Source organism: Euwallacea fornicatus, chromosome 3 (genome assembly GCF_040115645.1).
Source record: "Euwallacea fornicatus isolate EFF26 chromosome 3, ASM4011564v1, whole genome shotgun sequence".
In the NCBI taxonomy this organism is placed as follows: Eukaryota; Metazoa; Arthropoda; class Insecta; order Coleoptera; family Curculionidae; genus Euwallacea; species Euwallacea fornicatus.
The window spans coordinates 725,587-745,391 of NC_089543.1; the positions used below are offsets into that span (position 1 = coordinate 725,587).

The 19,805-nt window shown below is 35.0% G+C and overlaps 4 protein-coding genes and 1 long non-coding RNA gene across 7 annotated transcripts; 3 read left to right on the plus strand and 2 right to left on the minus strand.

Moving 5' to 3' along the window:
- The first annotated feature begins 101 nt into the window (after window positions 1–101).
- Window positions 102–2,559, plus strand: LOC136350419 (adenylyl cyclase-associated protein 1-like). Of its 2 annotated transcripts, none has more exons than XM_066302073.1 (8): window positions 102–225; window positions 808–1,144; window positions 1,199–1,370; window positions 1,424–1,591; window positions 1,646–1,800; window positions 1,859–2,065; window positions 2,119–2,262; window positions 2,315–2,559. In XM_066302073.1, the coding sequence occupies exons 2-8, from the start codon at window positions 827–829 to the stop codon at window positions 2,399–2,401; spliced, it is 1,251 nt and encodes a 416-aa protein (XP_066158170.1). In that variant the 5' UTR covers window positions 102–225; window positions 808–826; the 3' UTR covers window positions 2,402–2,559. The 2 variants fall into 2 exon arrangements, with proteins under 2 accessions (XP_066158170.1, XP_066158171.1); XM_066302074.1 differs by having other exon boundaries at window positions 175–324.
- A 2,111-nt stretch (window positions 2,560–4,670) lies between these two features.
- Window positions 4,671–5,580, plus strand: LOC136350454 (adenylyl cyclase-associated protein 1-like). The gene is made up of 4 exons (XM_066302162.1): window positions 4,671–4,906; window positions 4,959–5,171; window positions 5,226–5,369; window positions 5,430–5,580. The coding sequence occupies exons 1-4, from the start codon at window positions 4,757–4,759 to the stop codon at window positions 5,511–5,513; spliced, it is 591 nt and encodes a 196-aa protein (XP_066158259.1). The 5' UTR covers window positions 4,671–4,756; the 3' UTR covers window positions 5,514–5,580.
- Window positions 5,581–6,720: 1,140 nt separating this feature from the next.
- LOC136350300 (adenylyl cyclase-associated protein 1-like) lies at window positions 6,721–11,500 on the plus strand. 2 transcript variants are annotated; one of them, XR_010734132.1, is made up of 5 exons: window positions 6,721–6,957; window positions 10,006–10,218; window positions 10,278–10,421; window positions 10,477–10,614; window positions 11,083–11,500. XR_010734132.1 is itself a non-coding variant. In XM_066301821.1 (4 exons), the coding sequence occupies exons 1-4, from the start codon at window positions 6,805–6,807 to the stop codon at window positions 10,555–10,557; spliced, it is 591 nt and encodes a 196-aa protein (XP_066157918.1). In that variant the 5' UTR covers window positions 6,721–6,804; the 3' UTR covers window positions 10,558–11,500. The 2 variants fall into 2 exon arrangements, 1 of the variants encoding a protein (XP_066157918.1); XM_066301821.1 differs by having other exon boundaries at window positions 10,477–11,500.
- A 53-nt stretch (window positions 11,501–11,553) lies between these two features.
- On the minus strand, window positions 11,554–19,585 carry LOC136350298 (nicotinate phosphoribosyltransferase-like). Its single transcript, XM_066301819.1, has 9 exons — window positions 19,444–19,585; window positions 19,056–19,246; window positions 14,586–14,756; window positions 14,406–14,532; window positions 14,008–14,091; window positions 13,827–13,951; window positions 13,267–13,579; window positions 12,400–13,075; window positions 11,554–12,346 (listed from the first exon to the last, which is right to left on the minus strand). Exons 2-9 carry the CDS (start codon window positions 19,123–19,125, stop codon window positions 12,269–12,271), a joined length of 1,644 nt encoding a protein of 547 aa, XP_066157916.1. The 5' UTR covers window positions 19,126–19,246; window positions 19,444–19,585; the 3' UTR covers window positions 11,554–12,268.
- On the minus strand, window positions 14,852–19,045 carry LOC136350302 (uncharacterized). The gene is made up of 2 exons (XR_010734133.1): window positions 16,875–19,045; window positions 14,852–16,806 (listed from the first exon to the last, which is right to left on the minus strand). It is a non-coding gene; the product is annotated as an uncharacterized lncRNA (long non-coding RNA).
- Window positions 19,586–19,805: the final 220 nt, after the last annotated feature.

A 19,805-nucleotide genomic window follows, 5' to 3' on the forward strand; every position in this document is an offset into this window, starting at 1 on the left:
CTCGGCATTGGGATGAAGTAACGGCCTTTTCCAGATTTCGGAATTCGTTACATATCCAATATTTACAAGCGAAAATCATGAAAAACCTTTGCCAACGCATTCCAAAAATATCGCGATGCTCATCGCTGAGAAGTCAACTTAGTTTTATATTGGTAGTGACTATAGAACATACACAAATTTTTAATATTTGGTATTGTAACGGCGTTACAGTTCATCAGGTTTTCTGTAAGTATTATTGAGCTTGAGATCCACAGTTTCAGGTCAAATCTGGTGAATTCTGGTGTCCGAAAAAACAATTTTTACGTTCTACCATGTTTTATTGAGGTTTGTAAAATTGATTTTTTAAAGTGTGATTTCGAATAGATAAGTGTTTGCTAGATGTAATTGACTTTTTGCACCTAAAATCCCTATTTGAACTTGAACTTTTTATTAATAATTTCATCGGGAATGACCTCATTTCTTGGCATGGTATATTTGGGATGCCTATTTTTAGACGACGGCACTGTTAGTCAACTGAATGAATAACTTTCCAATATGGTATAGTAACAAAGTTGAATATGCAATGCTAATATATCCCTCAAATGTTCTAGAAAAATTATCCGTTATACTGGATGGAGAACTTGATCATTTTAGATCAGTGTGATCATTGTAAATATATCCTCAGTCTAATGACACACTTAGAACATTTCACCTAAAATAATCCGCTTAGATACCTCCGAAAATCCGTTTAATATTTTTATTAAAATTCAAAAATAGCACACTCCATTTACATCAAAAACAGGTGTTACATCGGTCATCCTTTTACAGAAACCTCTCTCTGCTCAAAATGAGTGTGTTAGGATTTACGGACATAATACAAGGGCCCTTAGCTCAATATAACCAAGTGTCCCAGCAAATTGGGGGCGATGTGGCGCAGCACAGTCAACTCGTTCAACAAGCTTTCAGGGCACAGCTTCAGTTCTTGGAACTGGCTACACAAAGTGGAAAACCAACGAATCAGAATGACTTGATGATTTTCCTGAAGCCCACCAGTGATCACATCGCTGCCATCCAGGATTTCAGAGAAAAGCACAGGACTTCCCCGTTTTTCAATCACTTGTCTGCTATTAGCGAGAGCATTCCTGCTTTAGGGTGGGTCGCAGTGGTAAGTTTTCCTGGTAATGGGGGGAATGGTAACATTCATGAATTGGTGATATAGAGTCCTGCTCCATCTCCTTATGTCAAAGAAATGAATGATGCTGGGCAGTTCTACACAAACAGAGTTCTTAAAGACTGGAAAGAGAAAGATAAAAAGCACGTGGATTGGGTCAAGTCCTGGGTTCAAACCCTGACTGAGTTGCAAGCTTTTGTGAAGCAGCATCACACTACTGGTGAAATGCCCTTATACATACATCAGTTTCCCTTATCTTAATGTTATCTCCAGGTTTGGTATGGTCTGGCAAAGGAGCACCGACGGCAGCCCCACCCCCACCTCCCTGTGGCCCCCTACCACCACCGCCGTTAGACAACTATGCCCCAGGCGCATCAAATCTTAATAATGACCGATCAGCTCTCTTTGCTCAAATCAACCAGGGAGCCAATATCACCAGCAGTAAGAACAATAGTCTTAGCTGATTTGTCCAGATTTAGAATTATGATTTTCCAGATCTGAAGAAGGTCTCGGCAGATATGCAAACCCATAAGAACCCGGCGTTGAAGCAGGAAGGAGCAGTTCAATTTAGGGGGATTTCGCAAAGCACTGGGGCAGGTTTGCCTGATAAACCACCAGTGTTTACCAGGGATGGAAAGAAGTGGAAAATTGTAAGCAGCTCGCTATTTGCTGGATTTATCAAATGCAATTGCCACGATATCTTTTCAGGAGTATCAAACTAGAAATCATAATTTGGTTGTTGAAAATGCTGAAATGAACAATGTCGTTTACTTGTATAAATGTACTGAGTGTACAGTAACTATAAGGGGCAAGATAAATTCAGTTGTGATAGATGCCTGCAAGAAGACTGCTATTGTTATGGATTCAGTTGTGGCTGCAGTTGAGTTCATTAACTGCCAATCAGTGCAGATGCAGGTTGTTTAATTTTTTATTTACATAATTTCTCTTTGGGTAAACTGACTTTTTAGATGTTTGGGAAAGTACCAACAATCTCGATTGATAAAACAGATGGATGCCAAGTCTATTTAAGTAACGATTCTTTAGATGTCGAAGTGGTGTCTTCCAAGTCTTCAGAAATGAATATTTTGATTCCCACTGCCAATGGAGACTTCGTAATATTTTTATTCAAAATAAAGTAACTTTGCATTATTTATTTATTTTCAGGTGGAGCAGCCTGTTCCTGAGCAATTCAAAACTGTCGTTTTGCCCAACAAGACGTTAAAAACTACTATTGTTGAGAATAAAGGCTAAAGAGAGCCTATTAACAAATTTTTGTGGAGAACTGTGTTTCTTACTTTAATGGAGATTTACTGATAAGTACTTATGGCTAATAGCGCACTTTTTTCTTATTCAAGCATCTTTTCGGGTGTAAGAGTGATTTAGCAAGAATAAATTATATTTTCTTCAAACCTTTGATGTATTTTTTGCATTACCTGGTAATCTTCAAAATGTCCTGACCATAGAAATGAGATAGCTAAAGGAAATCGAAAAAGCAAAATTAAAATTTCTATTATTATTTGACTCATTTTAAAATTAAAATTAAAAGTAACAAAATCCGCAGTTTCTTACACGAAAAATCTTCAATATTTGTTAGCTTCCACGGTGTTTTATTTAAATTTTATGCGACCATGTTCATTAGACATAGGTATAGCATTGGAATCTACTATAATGTGTATTTATTGGGGGACACTAAATTGGAGTTAACTGATAAATAAAAATTCAAACACAAATTCAGACATGGAAATGCTCTCCTGTAATTTAAAAACTTGTTTGCTACATCCACCCATGTTCCAGTGAAGTCACATCTCTAGAATTCTAAAGGGAAACTGGTGGATTATACTCATATTTTAAGATTTATTAATCGAATTAACCGCAAGAAATTAAATATTTTTAATACTTCTTTATGTCCGACATGTGGCTACAATGTTCAATCTAGTCCTAGTTCAGTAAAGTCGGTAAATTTATCATACTGTTAAAATAAAGCAGATAACACACACAAGGTTAGCTGCGCTACTCGCTCATTAAAAACTTTTTGAGTTATCACCATTGTAGCCCAATGAAATTTAATTTCAGCCATGAATCGACCATTTTGAAACCAAGTAAAATATTTAAAAAATGACGACACTTCCAGTTATATCAGAATTAGCTATCAGCTTCGTTATTATAAATCGAACCCCATAATGTTTTTGTCATTTTTGGATTTCTCTTCAAATTTTAAGGTGATTCATTTAAAGTACTTTATGTCTCAAATTTACCGTTTCCGAGTTATACCGGAAAATTTTTTAAGACTCAGAGAGGACTTCTTAAGAATTTATTCAGGGAACTTTAATAATATTCGATACATAATTAAATTTTATACTTAAAAATGCTTTAAGTTACAGGGTAGGTAAGTTATTGCGATTGAGAGTATACAAATTCGGAGACACGTTTCGGGGACTGTGGTGACCTTTTGTCAAATTGAAACACATTAAAACGTAGCTTATTAGGACCTCTTTAAGACCTGGAACACCGATTCCAAAATTCAAAACGGTTAATGTACAATGCCAATTTCCATGAGATCTTGTAGCTGTTAAAATTTTTAAAATGGCGGTACTTCCGGTAGGACCGGCCATTTTAAAAATGCTTTACTTGCATTTAAAATGGCCGATTCTATTTTGAAACCGAATTTCATTGGGATACGGTAGTGAGAAGTGAATTTTTTTTTAATAACAGGGTTGCCCTATAAGTGTTCTGTTGCTTAATTTCTTTTAGTATTTGACTAATGTAATTAGAGCGTATTTTAAGTTTTCCTTAAAAGTTAAATTATTATCTGACAAACTAACATTAAATCTAAGATAAAAGTTTTGTGTAACGGGCACCGAATAAAAATTTATTGGGCTGATCTATTTGCGACCTTGCAAGCAAGCGGGCTCGACCGGGAAACTGATTCATCCCATAACATTTTACATTACGCATTTATTACATAAATAACTATTTTTGGGGATAAATTGACGTCGAATGTTGCTTAACCGCTCCATGGATCATTTCATTCAAAGATCCGAAAACATTTAGATGGCTAATTTACCGAATTTGAAGCTTCAGATTACTAACAGTGAGCTTGCGTAGGAAAATAAACAAATTCCTTAAATTTTGAACGAAATTTCGAATTCTGATGATTTACCGCTCGCATACTATGGTGCAATGTAATCTTGTGATTTGTGATGCGATTCTAAGAGAGGATCCGATGACGTGATCTAGTGACTCTGACTTAATCCCGAGAAAAAATTAACTTATTAAATTGTTTTCCCATTTTTTCGCTCGTTTTCAAATCAGCCTGTAAACTTTTGCTTAGCACCGAATTTTCGTTTAATTGTCATAAAAATGCGACAAATGATTCAGCATGCATTTTCAAGACTTACACAAAAACTGCTAACCACATCTAAATTCTAAATCTGCACTCGTGCAATCAGCCCTTATCGATAATCGAAGATTATAAACAATCAGCAGAAACCCAAGCAGACAATTTTATAGAGGGGCCTGGTTGGTAGAAAATGCTAAGTTTGTTCCATCAGCATTCATCGGACGTCGTTCTTGAATTCCAATTGGGGCTCACAAGAACTTGAAGGAATGCTATTGGTCAATGCAAATTTTCTTCGAGGCATCGAACAAAATGGACGGTATTCTGCTATTAGTACCTTAACCAGCACCATGGCACAATCTGAAGATTTTTATAATAATGTTCCCCTGAATATTAAACAGCGGAGAAAATGGAGATTTGTGAGTGCTTTAGAGGGTTTTATAAAGGAGATTTACCGTGCAATTTTCCTAGGAATATCAAAGAGGACATCACTTCCTGGTCGCGGAAAATTCGTCAAGCGAAAACATCGTTTTCATATTTAAATGTATCAACTGCACAATTACAGTGAAGGGAACAGTGAATTCTGTAGTGATAGATCAGTGCAGCGATGTTACAGTTGTTTTGGACACAGTTGGGGGGGCTGTTGGGATTCTAAACAGTCTGGCAATAAGACTGAGAGTTCGGGTAAGCTGCTCAAAGCATTTCATTATGCACGTCTAAGAATTCCACTCCTTTTAGATGTTTCATAAAGTAGCCACAATATCTATAGAGAGATCCAATATGTGTAACATTTACTTGAGCAGTCACTCACTGGATGCTGAGGTCATAACGCTAAAATCTACAGATGTGGCGTTGCTCATACCGAATATTTATGGGGACTTTGTAAGCTCTTTCCAATCAAACGGGGTGAAAATGAACGAAAAGTTTTGTGATATTTTTTAGGTGCGGCAGACGGTTCCTCAGAAGTTCTCCACCAGATTAACACAAGATGGAGAATTGGAGACTTTCTTAGTTATTAAGAAATAAGGATGTGAAACTAATATATTTTTAGATTATATTCGCTTTATTTCTATTCGTAAATAAATAAGCTCAAATCTTAGGCCCATTTTCAAACCATAAGTTTTCCATTTTTCTTGCTACACATATCTTTCCGTCTTGTGTCATTTTCTGGTAGAAAGACTTAGATATACTTATCATGTGACTCCCATCACCTTAGAAATATGGAGAAATACGTGACTTCGCACTCTTACCAACTACAACTTATAACCCAGCAGATTTCTACTTTCTTCAAAAATGGACTTCTTCAAGAACGCTAAATCAAAAAATCAAAGATTGACCTCTGCTACAGTACTCTATCGGCGGTAGTCTCAAGTTCCTCAAATATGAAAAATAGTATCTCCAGCTACTGTAATGATAAACGTAATGTCGATGAAATCCCTCAAATTGCTCACACTTCTCGAGTTTCTGAAGCTGGTCCTAGCAACGCTTCTGTGGGTCATTAAGTTGCTGTTAATCATGAATATCAAGATGATACAAAATCTGCAAAGGGCTACCTGGCAACATATATGAGAATCTGGCTTGCATGAAATTCGTTGCAAAAATGGAAACGCTTTCCTCGCCATTGTCGATCCAAAATGTGGCAATATGATTTTTGGGGTAAGTCACACTTTTTTGTTAATGATCTTCAATATGATTATATGTGTGCATTGTTCATTGCTACCAAAAGGGTAGTGTGGATATAAATGTTGAGATGGTGGAAGGACTCGATCTGCATATTCCCATGTTCAAGGCAGCAAAATCCATATCACAACTAGCGTATAAAGCTCTACTGTGACATAGTTTCACCATTGACGGAATTCGTCACCATTGTACTGGAAACTGCCTTAAAGTAAGCTTGAAAAACTCTTAAAATATTAAAATTAAACTTAGTTTTTGAACCTTTTTTAACAATGATTTTATGACTTATTGCAGGGCAATAAATGCTCAGCGATAATACTTCATTGTTCAATTTCGCAAGAATTTTTACTTCATATCTCTATGTCAGCAATGCAGATATGAACAAAATCGTTCGAGTTATTACTTCACCTTAATTGACTATTAAATATTTTTATAAGTAATCAACGCCACGTGATACAGAGAAAAATATACTGACTATAGTAGGAAATAGCAATTGCCCCCTCCAGTGAAGTCTCTACAAAGTCCCCGCCAATTCAACCCACCTCTACTATTTAATTTCCAGATATCAACGAGTGTGGTTAATCGTCAACTTCTGTTAAGTTTTTGTGATCAATTCTAGAAGAAAATTAGTCTCCCCGGGATGGACGTAGCGAAGAAGTCTCCAGTGCTATCCGGACGACTGAAGGCTCGTGCTGCCTTTTCCGTCAACCCTATTAGGACTATCGAGCCCAAGGCGAAGGCGCCCCCCGCACTTCAATCAAACGTCGTCAGTGTAGATGGGATGTGGAGAATTGTAAGTTCATTTCAATTTGATTCAAGAAAATTGATTTTATGTTTCTATGTGGAGTAGAAAACCGCTGACTAGAATTTTTGCTGATAAGCGCTGTCATTCCCCTGTAATGAAATCCTTATTTGATATTCAGATTTGATAGGAGCAGTTGCGAATATACGAATTTATGACATTGCGAGTGATTTGAACTGCATCAAGAAGTTTACATTATTTTTCAAAATCTGTAAAGTTTACTGACCACTCTTGATTTCTTTCTAGACCTCTTTGATTTTGATTAGTGAAATTTTAAAGAATAATAAATATTTTCTGATGGTCTGGAAGAGATGGATTGTATGTTAAAAATTAATGATATGATTATTTCAGCAAATTTGATACGATTGATGAACTGTTGTGAAATGTTTGAAAGAAATTTTAGGTCTTCCCAAAAGGGTGGCACATGGGCGGATGTTAGTAATGAAAAAATGTAATGAATTACAAATAGTTAATTAAACTACATATATAAAGGGTTTGGTTCACCGATATACATGCGAACGGGGTTGGTTGGTAAGATGATTTTGAACATATTTGACCACATACAGTACTTTTTTCGCTGCTGTGCACATGGGGTTTTAGTGAGTGCAAGCAAGAGGCAATTAGACGCTTAATAAGTGCGACGGAGATAGGCTACCGTTTTCCCTTCCATTGTCAATGATCGGCTAGTGTCGTTCACTCATAAACAGTACGCCGCGATCTAGGGAAGTATGTAGTTCTACGTGATTTTGGAGGACGCAAATTACGCGCGTAAACGCAAATTTGAATGCATTCTTCGAGACAAATTTGAATGTTACTTGAACCTTACCTCTACAAACTCCACGATAGAAATGGGTTTTAGAACGTAGCAATTGAAAAACAAACCCTTCTTGTGACATGATCCGTACTCGGATTAAGGCGTACTACTTACGAGTCGACGACGCTAGCCGATCGTTCACAATGGAAGGGGAAACCGTAGCTTGTCTCTCTCGCACTTATCAATTGCGTAATATATGGCTTTTGCCTCCACTCACTAAAACTCTATGTGCATAGCAGTGAAAAGGGCACTTATATAACTTGCTGTATTTAAATAATACTTATACGAAGTATCACGCATTTCGAAGTATCAAAACTTCTTCCGAATTTTATCATATTCACTGGTTGCTTCCATAAAAATTACAATAAAAATTTAATGGAATATTTGATCTGACTCTATCTTTTTTCGTATAAATTTGGATATGTGTTTTATCGAAATTAAACATGTAGCGGGATCTGCATATGAAAAAGAATTGCGTATCTCAAAAACTCCAAAAATGCATTTCTTGAATATTAAACCTCGACTTTGTAAGCGAATAAAAAGAAAGATGCCAATGGAAGAGTCGTTAAAATATATTTAAAAGTTTTTTTGGATGTTGCTCTTTTCAATGATTTATTGAAAAACGTAGACTTAATATTGCATAAGATATTTAATCAATAAAGAAAAAAATGATGGAAAAACAACGTATGGCGATTTAATAAATTGATTAAAAAATTACTAACTAATTATTATTTATGCATTACTTATATTATATACTTATGATCAACATCCTGCTCGAAATGAGAACCATTGTTTTTAATACAACTTGGGAATTTTCGTGGCATCTATGGTGGTTACTCCTGGCTCCATTTCAGCCTTCATTGCTTCTGTTGCCTCTTTAATTTTTTGGATTAATGGTCTCGATCATGAATTACCTCATTGTACCAGGTCCTTCATTCAATCCCAGATACGATAGTCGACTGGAACCAGATCAGGTCTTTTGATAAATTTTATTTTTTTTTAATTAACACATTCAATAGCATCTACAGAGTGTAACATGTCATCATGAAAATATTTCACGAAGCAATAGTGCTTTGCAAAATAATAAAAACAATTCTACTAGACCCATTGTCAAAAACACAACATTTTCGATATAAAGGCCAAGTTTCGAATATTTTTCGATTTTCGCATGCATGTCTTGAGTTAAATATTTGAAATTTCGTACACCTATTTTCTTTAAAACTCTAAGTAACAAAATGCGAAAATTGTCGGTAGCTAAGTAATGTATACAAGACGTTATGTTTCTTTTGTTCATCTACTAATTTATGCTACGTATCTTTTTTTGGGATGCCCTGTATGGATACTGACACCAAATTTAAATTCCTACTTCAATTTTTCAGCTTTTTGATCTTTTGCAATATTTTCACATCTTTCACTGCTTTTGTAGAATTTGTAAAAAATATATATTAATGCAAATTAAAAATGTAAATGAAGTAAGGAAAAAAATCATCCGGCTCAGTTATCAACTATCTAAAAAAATTCGTAACATTTAATTCAGTTTCTTAAAATAAAATAAATATAATTGAAAACAAAACTATAAAAACTATAGTAAATGTCCTTGCAAAATATGAGGAGAAAATGTGAAATTTTGCCACCTTGTATATCAAAAGTTGCGCGCTTTTGCCCTTGGGTCTATTAGCATTTTTATTATTTTGTAGAGTACTATCACTCCGTGAAATATCGTCATGACGATATGTTACCCCCTGTATTTTAACTTCAGGAGTCCGAATTACAAATGAATGATGTAGGGGAATAAGCTTAAAGGGTGGTATAGGGTCAATGCAAGTCAGTATTATTTCATTTTTTTTTGGTGCATCTTTATGTCGTAATTATCAGCGAGTATGTTTAAGTTACGTAAACATTTACATAAACATTAATGAGAGCGATTATGAATATTGTAAAGAAAATTCATTTACGAGGGTTATGAACCATTTTAATTTAATGTTTTATTAAAGGTTACTTTAAATAGACATAGCCAAATGGTATTAATTATTTGTTCATAGGAAAAAATTAATACTTTTGTGAGGCTCAAAGTAGGAATATTATTCATTTTTTTGTCATGAAGAATTAACAAAGGCAGCTGCTTCAAGATTTATTTATATACATTTTATGTGTCGATACATCTCCATCCTTATCTGTCCAAAAGCTTTATGTGATTTAAAACCTAATAATCACATTTGTTTCAGGAGAATTACGTCGCAAACCACTCTGTCCTTATCGACAAAGCTGATATGAAGAGCATTGTCTACATCTTCAAGTGCATCGAATCCACCATCACTGTGGGGGGAAAGGTAACTGCAATCATCATTGACAATTGCAAGAAATGCGTCATCGTCATGGACACTGTCATTGGATTTGTCGAGGTTCTCAATTCCCAAACGATCAAAACACATATTCAGGTGTGAATGACACACTTTGTGTTATTATTATTATCCTAACTATTGAATTGGTTTCGCAGAAACAGGGTATAGTGTCTAATATCACCGTCGACAACACTGATGGCTGTTGCATGGAACTGAGTCCCCTGTCTCTTGGGGTTCAAGTGATTACCTCTAGGGCCACTGACATGGTAGTGGTGTTCCCTCGCGGAAACGGAGAATTCGTAGGTAATTTCAAAGTTGATTTACAATTATTAAAGAGATAATAAAACATTTCAGGCTCGGAAACTTATTCCAGATCAGTTCAGAACTGTTATTTCCCAAGATATGCTGCTGGTGACCACTTACTGCCCCAAGTAAGTACACACCTAGATGAAAGAAGACTGGATATGGCGTTTTGCGTCTGATCACCAATACGTATGTTTTTATACTTATTTTTATGTTTTGACCCTGTAGGATTTCTGTCTTAATTTTTACTTTCTTGCTCTGCATTGGACTTTTCATTTTAACCTCGTTTATATAAATATATAAGGTGCTTAAGGTTTCAAAAGAAACACAGAATACGTCCATGAAGTATGACAAGAATAAATGTAGAATGTTGTCACCAGTGGAAAAAGAAACGGAAAAATTGCTTACCGGAAAAAGGAAACATGAGCATGATTGTGGCATGGAGTATTAAAAAAAAATGCCCCTTGACGCCTCTTTCGTACCTGTCGCCGTTTCGCCATAAACTTGATTTTTGTGATTTATTGCTTCTAAGCCTGTTGCACTTATGCTGTATGCTTGGATTGTAGAATATCCCAGGTGTAATAGAAATAATAGATCTCAGAGGATGCTTTGAATGCTTGGAAATAAAAAAAATCTTATTTTATTGTTGTCCCCTAGTCATTCAGAATAAAAAAGAGGTAGGTCCTCTGTTTACATGAGCAACTTGACTAAAAAAGCCGTTGTCGAACCATTTCTGACGCTCAATCATCAAACCTGGGACACCCTGTACAACACGTACAATGGAAGTCCAACTCATAAAGAGCTTGTGTGATAAAAAAAAAAAAACGTTTGCAGGTACGTTTAGTACTTTTCGCAATTGCGAACATAAACGTGACTAATCCGATTAACGATCACGATACGTTTATAGCGTAGTCGATGTTGCAACGTTCGGAGCGCGTACCAACGTTTTGCTATAGAAACTGGAACCACTCCGTTTATGACTTCAAAAACTTTATGGATGTAACCAAAGGACAGAACCAGGGAAATTAATACAAAATGAAAATTTTAAATTTTGCTCCCTAATTAAGCTTCAGTGTCCCTGGTAGAACTAATAACTTTCGCTCAGGGTGTGAAAATAAACCATTGTAATATCATTTGAAAATTATATTAAAACAAGTGTAAAGTTTTAGCGTTTAGGACGGACTAGATCGCTTGACTAACGTTGCAATAGATCTATGCTTAAACCGATTGTACTGTCACTTGGGTTCTCCCAGAAGAATAAGATTGCTGTCACAAATGAAATAAACTTGGTAGCAACAAATTGCTTATAGGAGGGCTCAAGTAAACTAAGACTTAAGTTGACCATAGTTTATACCGTTCTTACACAATGGAACTCATCTAAACTTACTCATAAATATAGGTAACAAAAACATAAGATACAAAAAGTATTTAATTCTAGTTATTTTGTACTATAAGACAACTAGTTTGCACGTCTATTGAGCAGAATATAACAAATCGGAATGCCTTGTTTCCTCTGTTGACAAAAATTTATTAGTTATTGTCGTCATGTTAACATATTGCACTATCTGTGGGTAGGTATTGAATAAAAATGTTATATGATGCCTTTAATAATTCTAAGTTGGTTAGCAGAGATCACTACCTCTTAATTTGCTATGCTTTGAATTGTTTTAATTAAAGAACTTTATCCAACATTGAGCCAAAAATCTATTCTAGTATAGTACCGCTTTCCTTATTTTCTTCTGAATTACGCCGATCATCTGATTTTGCTTCCATCCATTTCAACAACTTCTTGCCCAACATTTCTTCAATGTCTAAAAGATTCCGGAGCAAACCTTACATGCGTCTACGATAATTCTCCGATTGGAGCATTTTTGAGCCACTGATCATGAATGAAATGATAAAGGTCATCACTCACGGCTACCTATAATGTCCAAGAACCAATAATCCAACCTTCAGTATAGTTACAACACTGACCTTATATGGAGTGGGGTTCAAATTCCTTTTGATATCAGACCTCAAAGTTTTCAAAGAACTGGTAACTTTCTCCTTAATCTGTTTCAAACTAGGCAAACTCTTCACAATTCTTCCATCAGCCCAGCACAATTCCAACAACTTCTCCACTTTAGAGGGCTTCACATATGCTCTTTTGGACTCCTCGAAAGGATGCCGGCAAAGAATTTTCTCGTTGATTTTTGGAGGAGACTCTACAGACCTCTGTAGCAAATCTACAAGCGCATGACCGCTCTCGCTGTACAGCCTATAAGCATCCTTATTTCCCGGCATGGTAACTTTCGAGACTTCTTGGCTCAGTTTGATCCTCGGATAATGGTTTAGTTCCACCATCTTGTAGACGCACCCTAACGCTGGTTGTCTTTGACACGTGACCAAGTGAGTACCAATGCCGAAGCAATTTATTTTGTGGCCCTGCTCATTTAGGCTGATTATGGTTTCTTCGTTTATGTCGTTGGAAGCCATAATTAATTGATGTTCGAACCAGGGAATGTTAAATTTTATGCTAATTTCTGTGAAGTAATGCCGAGCGATGTTGGAGAGGTAGCAAAGATCTCCACTATCTAATCTTATTCCTATGGCGTGATATCCGAGATCGTTCAATGCCAGTGCGACGGCACAGTAATTTAGAAGACCACTCCTACAGGGAAATATCTTGTAAGCAGGTTAAAGAACTCGAGGAACTAAAGATATGTTTTTAAAGTAAATAGCCTTAAAGATAGAACATGAAAATCAAACAAAATGGGAAAGTCTTATTGCTCTATGACCTCGAATAAAATCGAAGTAATTTCACTGTCAGAATTATAACGAAGCACGGAACTCCTTACGTACCTTTGTACTTCATATGTGTCCACTAACGCCATAAACCCATCAGGAAAAGCTATGGCAAACGACACAAGGGCAGCCAGCTCTCCCTCATTTGCTTCCGATGAAATTACTTTAAAAATCGGTAAAAGATTTTCTTTCCACTTCAAGGCCATTTTAAGCAAGTCCTTAGGTTTGCCGCCATTTTTAGATGGGAGAACTGTATTTTTCAGCTCTGAGAACCCGTTGAACGAAGTGATATAGGCGTGAGCATGGGTGCCCCTTACTGGTATGTCGAAGAGTTTTCCTGCTAAGACGTTACTGGTGCCGTCAAAGCCCCCTAAAAAATCGTCTTCAAACAAATTATAATAGGTAACACAAAGGCCATTAAACGTGCCAGCTTTTCCCACAAGTTTGGTATAGTATTGATTGAATGGAATATTTGACACCCTCAGCGCCTGGTACCAACTTTAACATCGTAAGTCGATAACGCTATTTGAATATCGCTAATTAGAGTTTGTTCAATTTGGATCCCTAATTTGCTTTTAAAGCCTATTAGAACAAAACACAGTATCACAAACACTTACCAATATACGAATATTTGGAAGCTGATAAGCCACCATCAGGCCCTTGAGCCCTTCTAAGCCCGAACTCAAACAGCATTAAGTTTCCAGCTGCAATTCTGTATCTTGCAGCATTTGTGGCCATTAGACTGCAATTGGGTATTTACATCGTCAAACACAACAATAACTACAGCACAAAACTTACCTAGCATAATTAACTAAAGTAAGCAAAGTGGTTTCCAATAATTGAACTACTGTAAGTGGACCTTCTATCCTCATTAGCGGTACTCTATGAACGAAATTATTATTTTGATAATAGCGTGAACGTTTTGGCTCATAAATCAATCATTGTTAATTTTGTGAAAATATTGAAAGAAATTTATAGTCTTTAAATGAAAAAAATGTCATTTATTATGTATATCCTATGACGATATCGACACTAAATTACTGTTCGTGCCGGAAATAGTTTCGTATCCAATAGAAAATGCAGTGATGCTTCAAGGAAACCTTCTTTCATGGGTTTGATACATGTGCTTTTAGCATGGAACTTTTTAACCTACAATAATTGATCTAACGTTCAAGGTGTGTTTGATTACTACTGACCTAGGAAAGGCCACCGATCCTTCAGCAATAGCATACAGTTTGACATCTTTTGCCGTAAGGGTACTCAGGAACTCAAAAAAATCCTCTTCAGTATGGGGGGGTAAAGCGGTTTTAAGGTATTCGATGTCTAAAATGGATTATACTATTCATCATTATCTATTAATATTGCGCCAACCTTACCGCTCTTGGAGTAATAAAATTTTCCTAAAAACTTCAGGCATTCTTCGAGCCCTGCGAAAATAGTGAACTCGCCCTGAAATGGATTTTTCCGGAAAAACAAGTCAAAAACCGCATGGTCTTTCGTTTTTCCTGACTTCCAATAGGCATAAGCCATGGTAATTTGATAAAGATCTAAAATAATAAATACATCAGACGCTCGATATTGTAAACCAATTGAAACCAAGCGTGGTTCACATGATTGAAATGTTTACATTAGGGAAACGTGATTTAAGTAATAAATATATTTAAAAAATGTTTAATACATATGCAAGGTGTTTCAGTTTTAACCCGCATAATTTTTAAAGCGTATTGAACGTTTAAAAATAATGTCAGTTTGTTGTATAAATGAACGTCCATTAAGGCTACCTTTACCAAATACAGAGGGTTCAAATTTAATTTTTGAAAATTAAAAATATTTAATTTCTTCAAAAATGGCTTAAAATCCTGTAACGAATTTTTGAAAGTGTTTTCCGCTATAAACGACGCATATGTTTTACTGCAAAACAATTTTTTTAACTTTTCCGATGGTGTGCCTATTTTTATGTTAGAAGATAGTTTTTCAGAAAAAGTACTCTTCTAGTACTCTACTGATCTTTCTGAAAATAAATTTTATCCTTCAATTTCTTGTTCAATTCTGGAAAAACAGTCTGTTTTGACGTTTTTTCGTCTGACTTCGTCTGACTTATTTCAGTTTTTTAACTGAAGTTAAAAAACTAAAATAATTTTATTGCATATTTAATTTGCTTTCATATTAATTTTATTTGGTACCTACATAAATTAATACATATTAAATAACAACTTTCTACATAAAAACATTCAAGAAAAATATTTTTACTCTTAAAAAATGTGGTAAATCGTTTTCTTTTTTTAGTTTTAAAATTCCTAGTTAAGTGTTGGTACCATTACGTTCTAATTATTAATTTAAAACATGCATTAAAATTATTTTAAATTTTCTACTAGGAGACGAGGGGTTGGGCGAAAAAATCTGAAGAGAGATCATTTATTCAGAATCGAACGAGGAATTCAAAAATCGTTTTTATTTTCAGAAAAGCCAATAACGTACTAATTTTTCTGAAAAAAATACCTCCTAACATGGAAGTAGGTATGCCAATGTTAAGCTATAAAATATTTTTCCCAGTAAAACATATCCATTGTTTATAGTTGTCAATATTTCTGAAATTTCGCTAAAGAATATCTCTCCTTTTTGAAGAATTTTAGCATTTTCCATTTTTTAAATTAAATTTAAACCCCTTCTATCTGCTAAAGAATCCCTTATTGGACGTTGGTTTATACAGCAAACTGACATTTTTGGACGTTCAATACGCTATTAAAGTTATACGGATTAAAACTGAAACATTCTGCATATAACAAAATAAACAAATATTCTAATACTAATAAGTATTTTTTAACAGTAGAACCAATAAGTAGAATAATAATCTGCAATTTTGTTCTGCATAAATTGGCGCTTAGCATTGTTTTCCACTGTCTATGTCTGTAATTTACGAAGAACTAAAATATCCATAGATGATGCTTCTTTTAGCTCAATTTAAAGTTTGGTTAAAAACTTGTACAGCTTGCGCGTCAGTCGTTACACTTCTACAATATGAATGAAAACGTCCTTATCGTCTTCATTGTCCATATCGTTCTCCTTATTAACATCATTTGTCTGCTTGTCTTCATTCCATAATTAATATCAGCTGGAGTGCGAACAATGTTGGGATTCACTATTTTGAATAAATCAAGAACATCCAATGACGCACTGACAAGAACATCATCAGTACATCGCAATTGTTCCCTAATTACGCTTAAGGGAACATCGTCTTCATCTTGATCATTAGTGCAAAAGAGATTGTTCCGACATTTTTGAATAGTTTACTGATTAATTGCATTTTACACCATATGCAAATTTAAAACAGCTTCTTGTAATGTTACCAATTTCAAAGACTCAGATATATTTTTAGAATTCTTTGTTAAAGTAGAAATTTTCGGTAGCATAGTTTGATGGGTCTCATTACGTTCTGGTCCATGGTTCGGATTAATGAAGTTATGTTGCGCAGTATGTACTTGACAAAAATTGATCCATTCTCGCTCCTTAAGTGTTGCTCTTGGTTATAACTTGGTGCTTTATGTAATAATAACAATGCTTTTATTGGAAGTGTCTGTTTTTTAATAATTTTTTTACCTACAAGTTAAATAATCTTTAAATTATGAATATGTAGAACATTTGTGATTACAAATTCATTGTCATACTTTAGGGACAAAGTGCTTGTGGAACAATTTCAAGAATATACTGCTAGTCATCCAAAAGATTTTTAAACAGTCATAATTAACAGAGATATTAAAATTTTTATATGAGCGCGGATTTTTTGCTTTTTCTATTATCGCTGCTTCATTTTGTGTGTCGCCAAGAACTAATTACGTCAACGAGAGTACACATTGTTTACGTTATCGCGCGTTCCGCTGGATCCTACGGTACAAATTTTTTTTGTTTACATTAACGCAAAAGTTTCATTATCGCGTGTTTACATTATTGAGAGCCTACTGTAGTTGGTTCTCACAGTTTACCAAATGGTCTCAAATTGGAAAGATTTATGTTAATCAGAGTACCGGGTTAGATTTGTATATTTGTCATTCTCCTCTAATAAGTTTTAAAACGAATTACATCTATTTGGGTCGCTGCATTTAAACTGTGGAAATATTTTTGGAGAAGTGTGTTCCAATTAATTCTTTTCTCAATTTTTATTTTTAGATTTGTAAATATATAATGGCATAGTGTTTATTTCCTCCGTATTCTTGTTCTGGTATAGATGTTTCAGCTTCAAAGAGACGCAGCAATGAAGTTTATTATTATAACGAAATATGTATCAGAAAAATTTATAAAATAATTGATTTTTTATTTACAGACTGTATGATTCCGAATATTCCTTAAAATGGCTAAAAATTATGAGTTGGAAATCCAAAGTATCCATTTTTTTGGGTTGAGAAACTTAATTTTCAGAGTGGTACGCAATTGCTATAATAAAAGGCATGTACTCATCACAGTCTATTCATTAAAATAAAAATAAAACTTCAATATTGTACGTACGTACAGAGTGTCTTACTGGGAAATGGGAAGCTGATCCATCGATCGACAAGTAAATGAACAATGAAAAAATATTTCTAAAAATTAAGTATTTTGCCATATGTTAATGTGAGACAAATTTTTTTCACACTTCAGATTATTTTATTGCAAACCGGAAATCCGCATCAGTGAGCGCACTCAGAGAGGTAATACGGCAAAAATGGGCCACGTGCAGTCCCGGATCTCACATAATATTAAAAGTGTAGTCGCAAAAAGTGTCCTTTAACGTCAATAGTTTGAACACGAAAAAAATCGGAATAGGGTGCTTTTAAACGAAATAATCTTAAAAATTAGCGAAGAATCCAAAAATGCAACAATGTACAGGATTTAAAAAAGGTTAATTTTATTGCATCTGTTTTGAGCCATCCTGTATGTTTAAACTAATGTTAGATGAACCCCAGAGCGCAATAATATACCGGGTGGTTCGCTATATAATCCACCATCGAAGTTCCCCTGCAACACACTGCGCACGAGAATATTCCCTTCCAGGGATAGCCGCAATATGTGCCCCATGTTGTCGTATTGTGAGAATTATCTTAAATTTAAAGAACTTTCACAACAAAATTATTCTAGTATCGCAATATTTTATTTAAAAAACACTAAGGTTCAGATATTAAGGGCTAATAAAACAAAATTAGCTGTCGAGTATCGATTAGTTGGATAAATGCAAATTGGCGAATTCTCTATAAATTACCAAGCTAATCATAAAATAAAAATGTTTAACCTACTACTACTACTACTAAAGGGCTTTTTTCTGGAATCTAATGAGCCATCTGTGGAAAACAAGAGTTTCAAGGTTCTTAATATGAAAATGCGGCTCGAAGTTTTTTCTTTCTTTTCGAAGCTATAGGGAATAATTTAACAATAATACCAACACAATAAAAGTCATCACGGAATTCCAACAAGCCAAAAATGCACTTAAAAATTGAGTTTTTTTGATCGTCGCACTCAAAGTTCTATTTTATTTTCGTTTTAAACTGACGCACGAGGCCCCGCTAATAGTCTTGAATGTCGGGAGAGTAAATAATTTGTATTTCTGTGAAAATATGTAGAAAAATAAAAACCTAAAGCACAATTTAAATATGCAAAAAAAAAATCTTCTAGAGGTTAACATTATAAAAAAAAGGTGACTATGATGCAATTCGCGTTCACAGATGCAAATGAAATGCATGAAAACGCAAATACCGACATTTAAATGTGCTTTATGCGTGACACATATGAGTCCACACAGCAGCACTGCTATTAATACTAATGGTCTAGTATGGTTTATTTAAAAAGTTGATAAATAAATAGGCAAATAACCAACTTACCAGTCAAGAGAGGCTGAATGACCCCGTTTTGCCCGAACTGCCGCATGTTATCTACAGATCCGTCCGTCATGTTCGGCCTATACTCTGTTTAGTTATGTTTTGAATTTTCGCACCAATCGCACCTTTTCCGATGACATTCTACAGAGCGCCACCAGTTTACGTGTCAGTCACTTCGTGTGGCCATCTGTAGACTAATCGAATAATAAAAGCTGAAGCTTGCCGTTCGGGTAGAATGACTAAGTTATCGATCTATGCAATTAAAAGGTCAGGGAAGGGCGACGGGCTGGAGGGAATTTGAAAAGTTTAGTTGATGATGATACCGAGGGTCTCGGATTTAAATTGCGGAAATATAAAGCAACAAATTACTCAAAATAGAACACCAACTTACCAAAATTTCCGAATGGCAACTACACATGCTCTATCTTCCTTGTTACCATCCGTTTAACTGAGTAGCGCATATTCCGCAACACAACATATCAATTACGCACTAATGAGCCAGAAAAATATAATATAACACTCATGCTCGAGACTAAATTTTCTGATATTATATTTATTACAGTGTTTACATCACTTTTATCTAATTAGTCGCATGTTATGAAGATCGCAGCGTACAACCCTCAGCAAAAATTATACTTATTTAAGGAGGTTTGTTTTCCTTACACATATGCGATAAAGAGTATTTGACCGGATTAAATTTGAACTTGCACCCGGGAAATAATTGCGATTTCAAATTCAATGCGTTTAATTCAG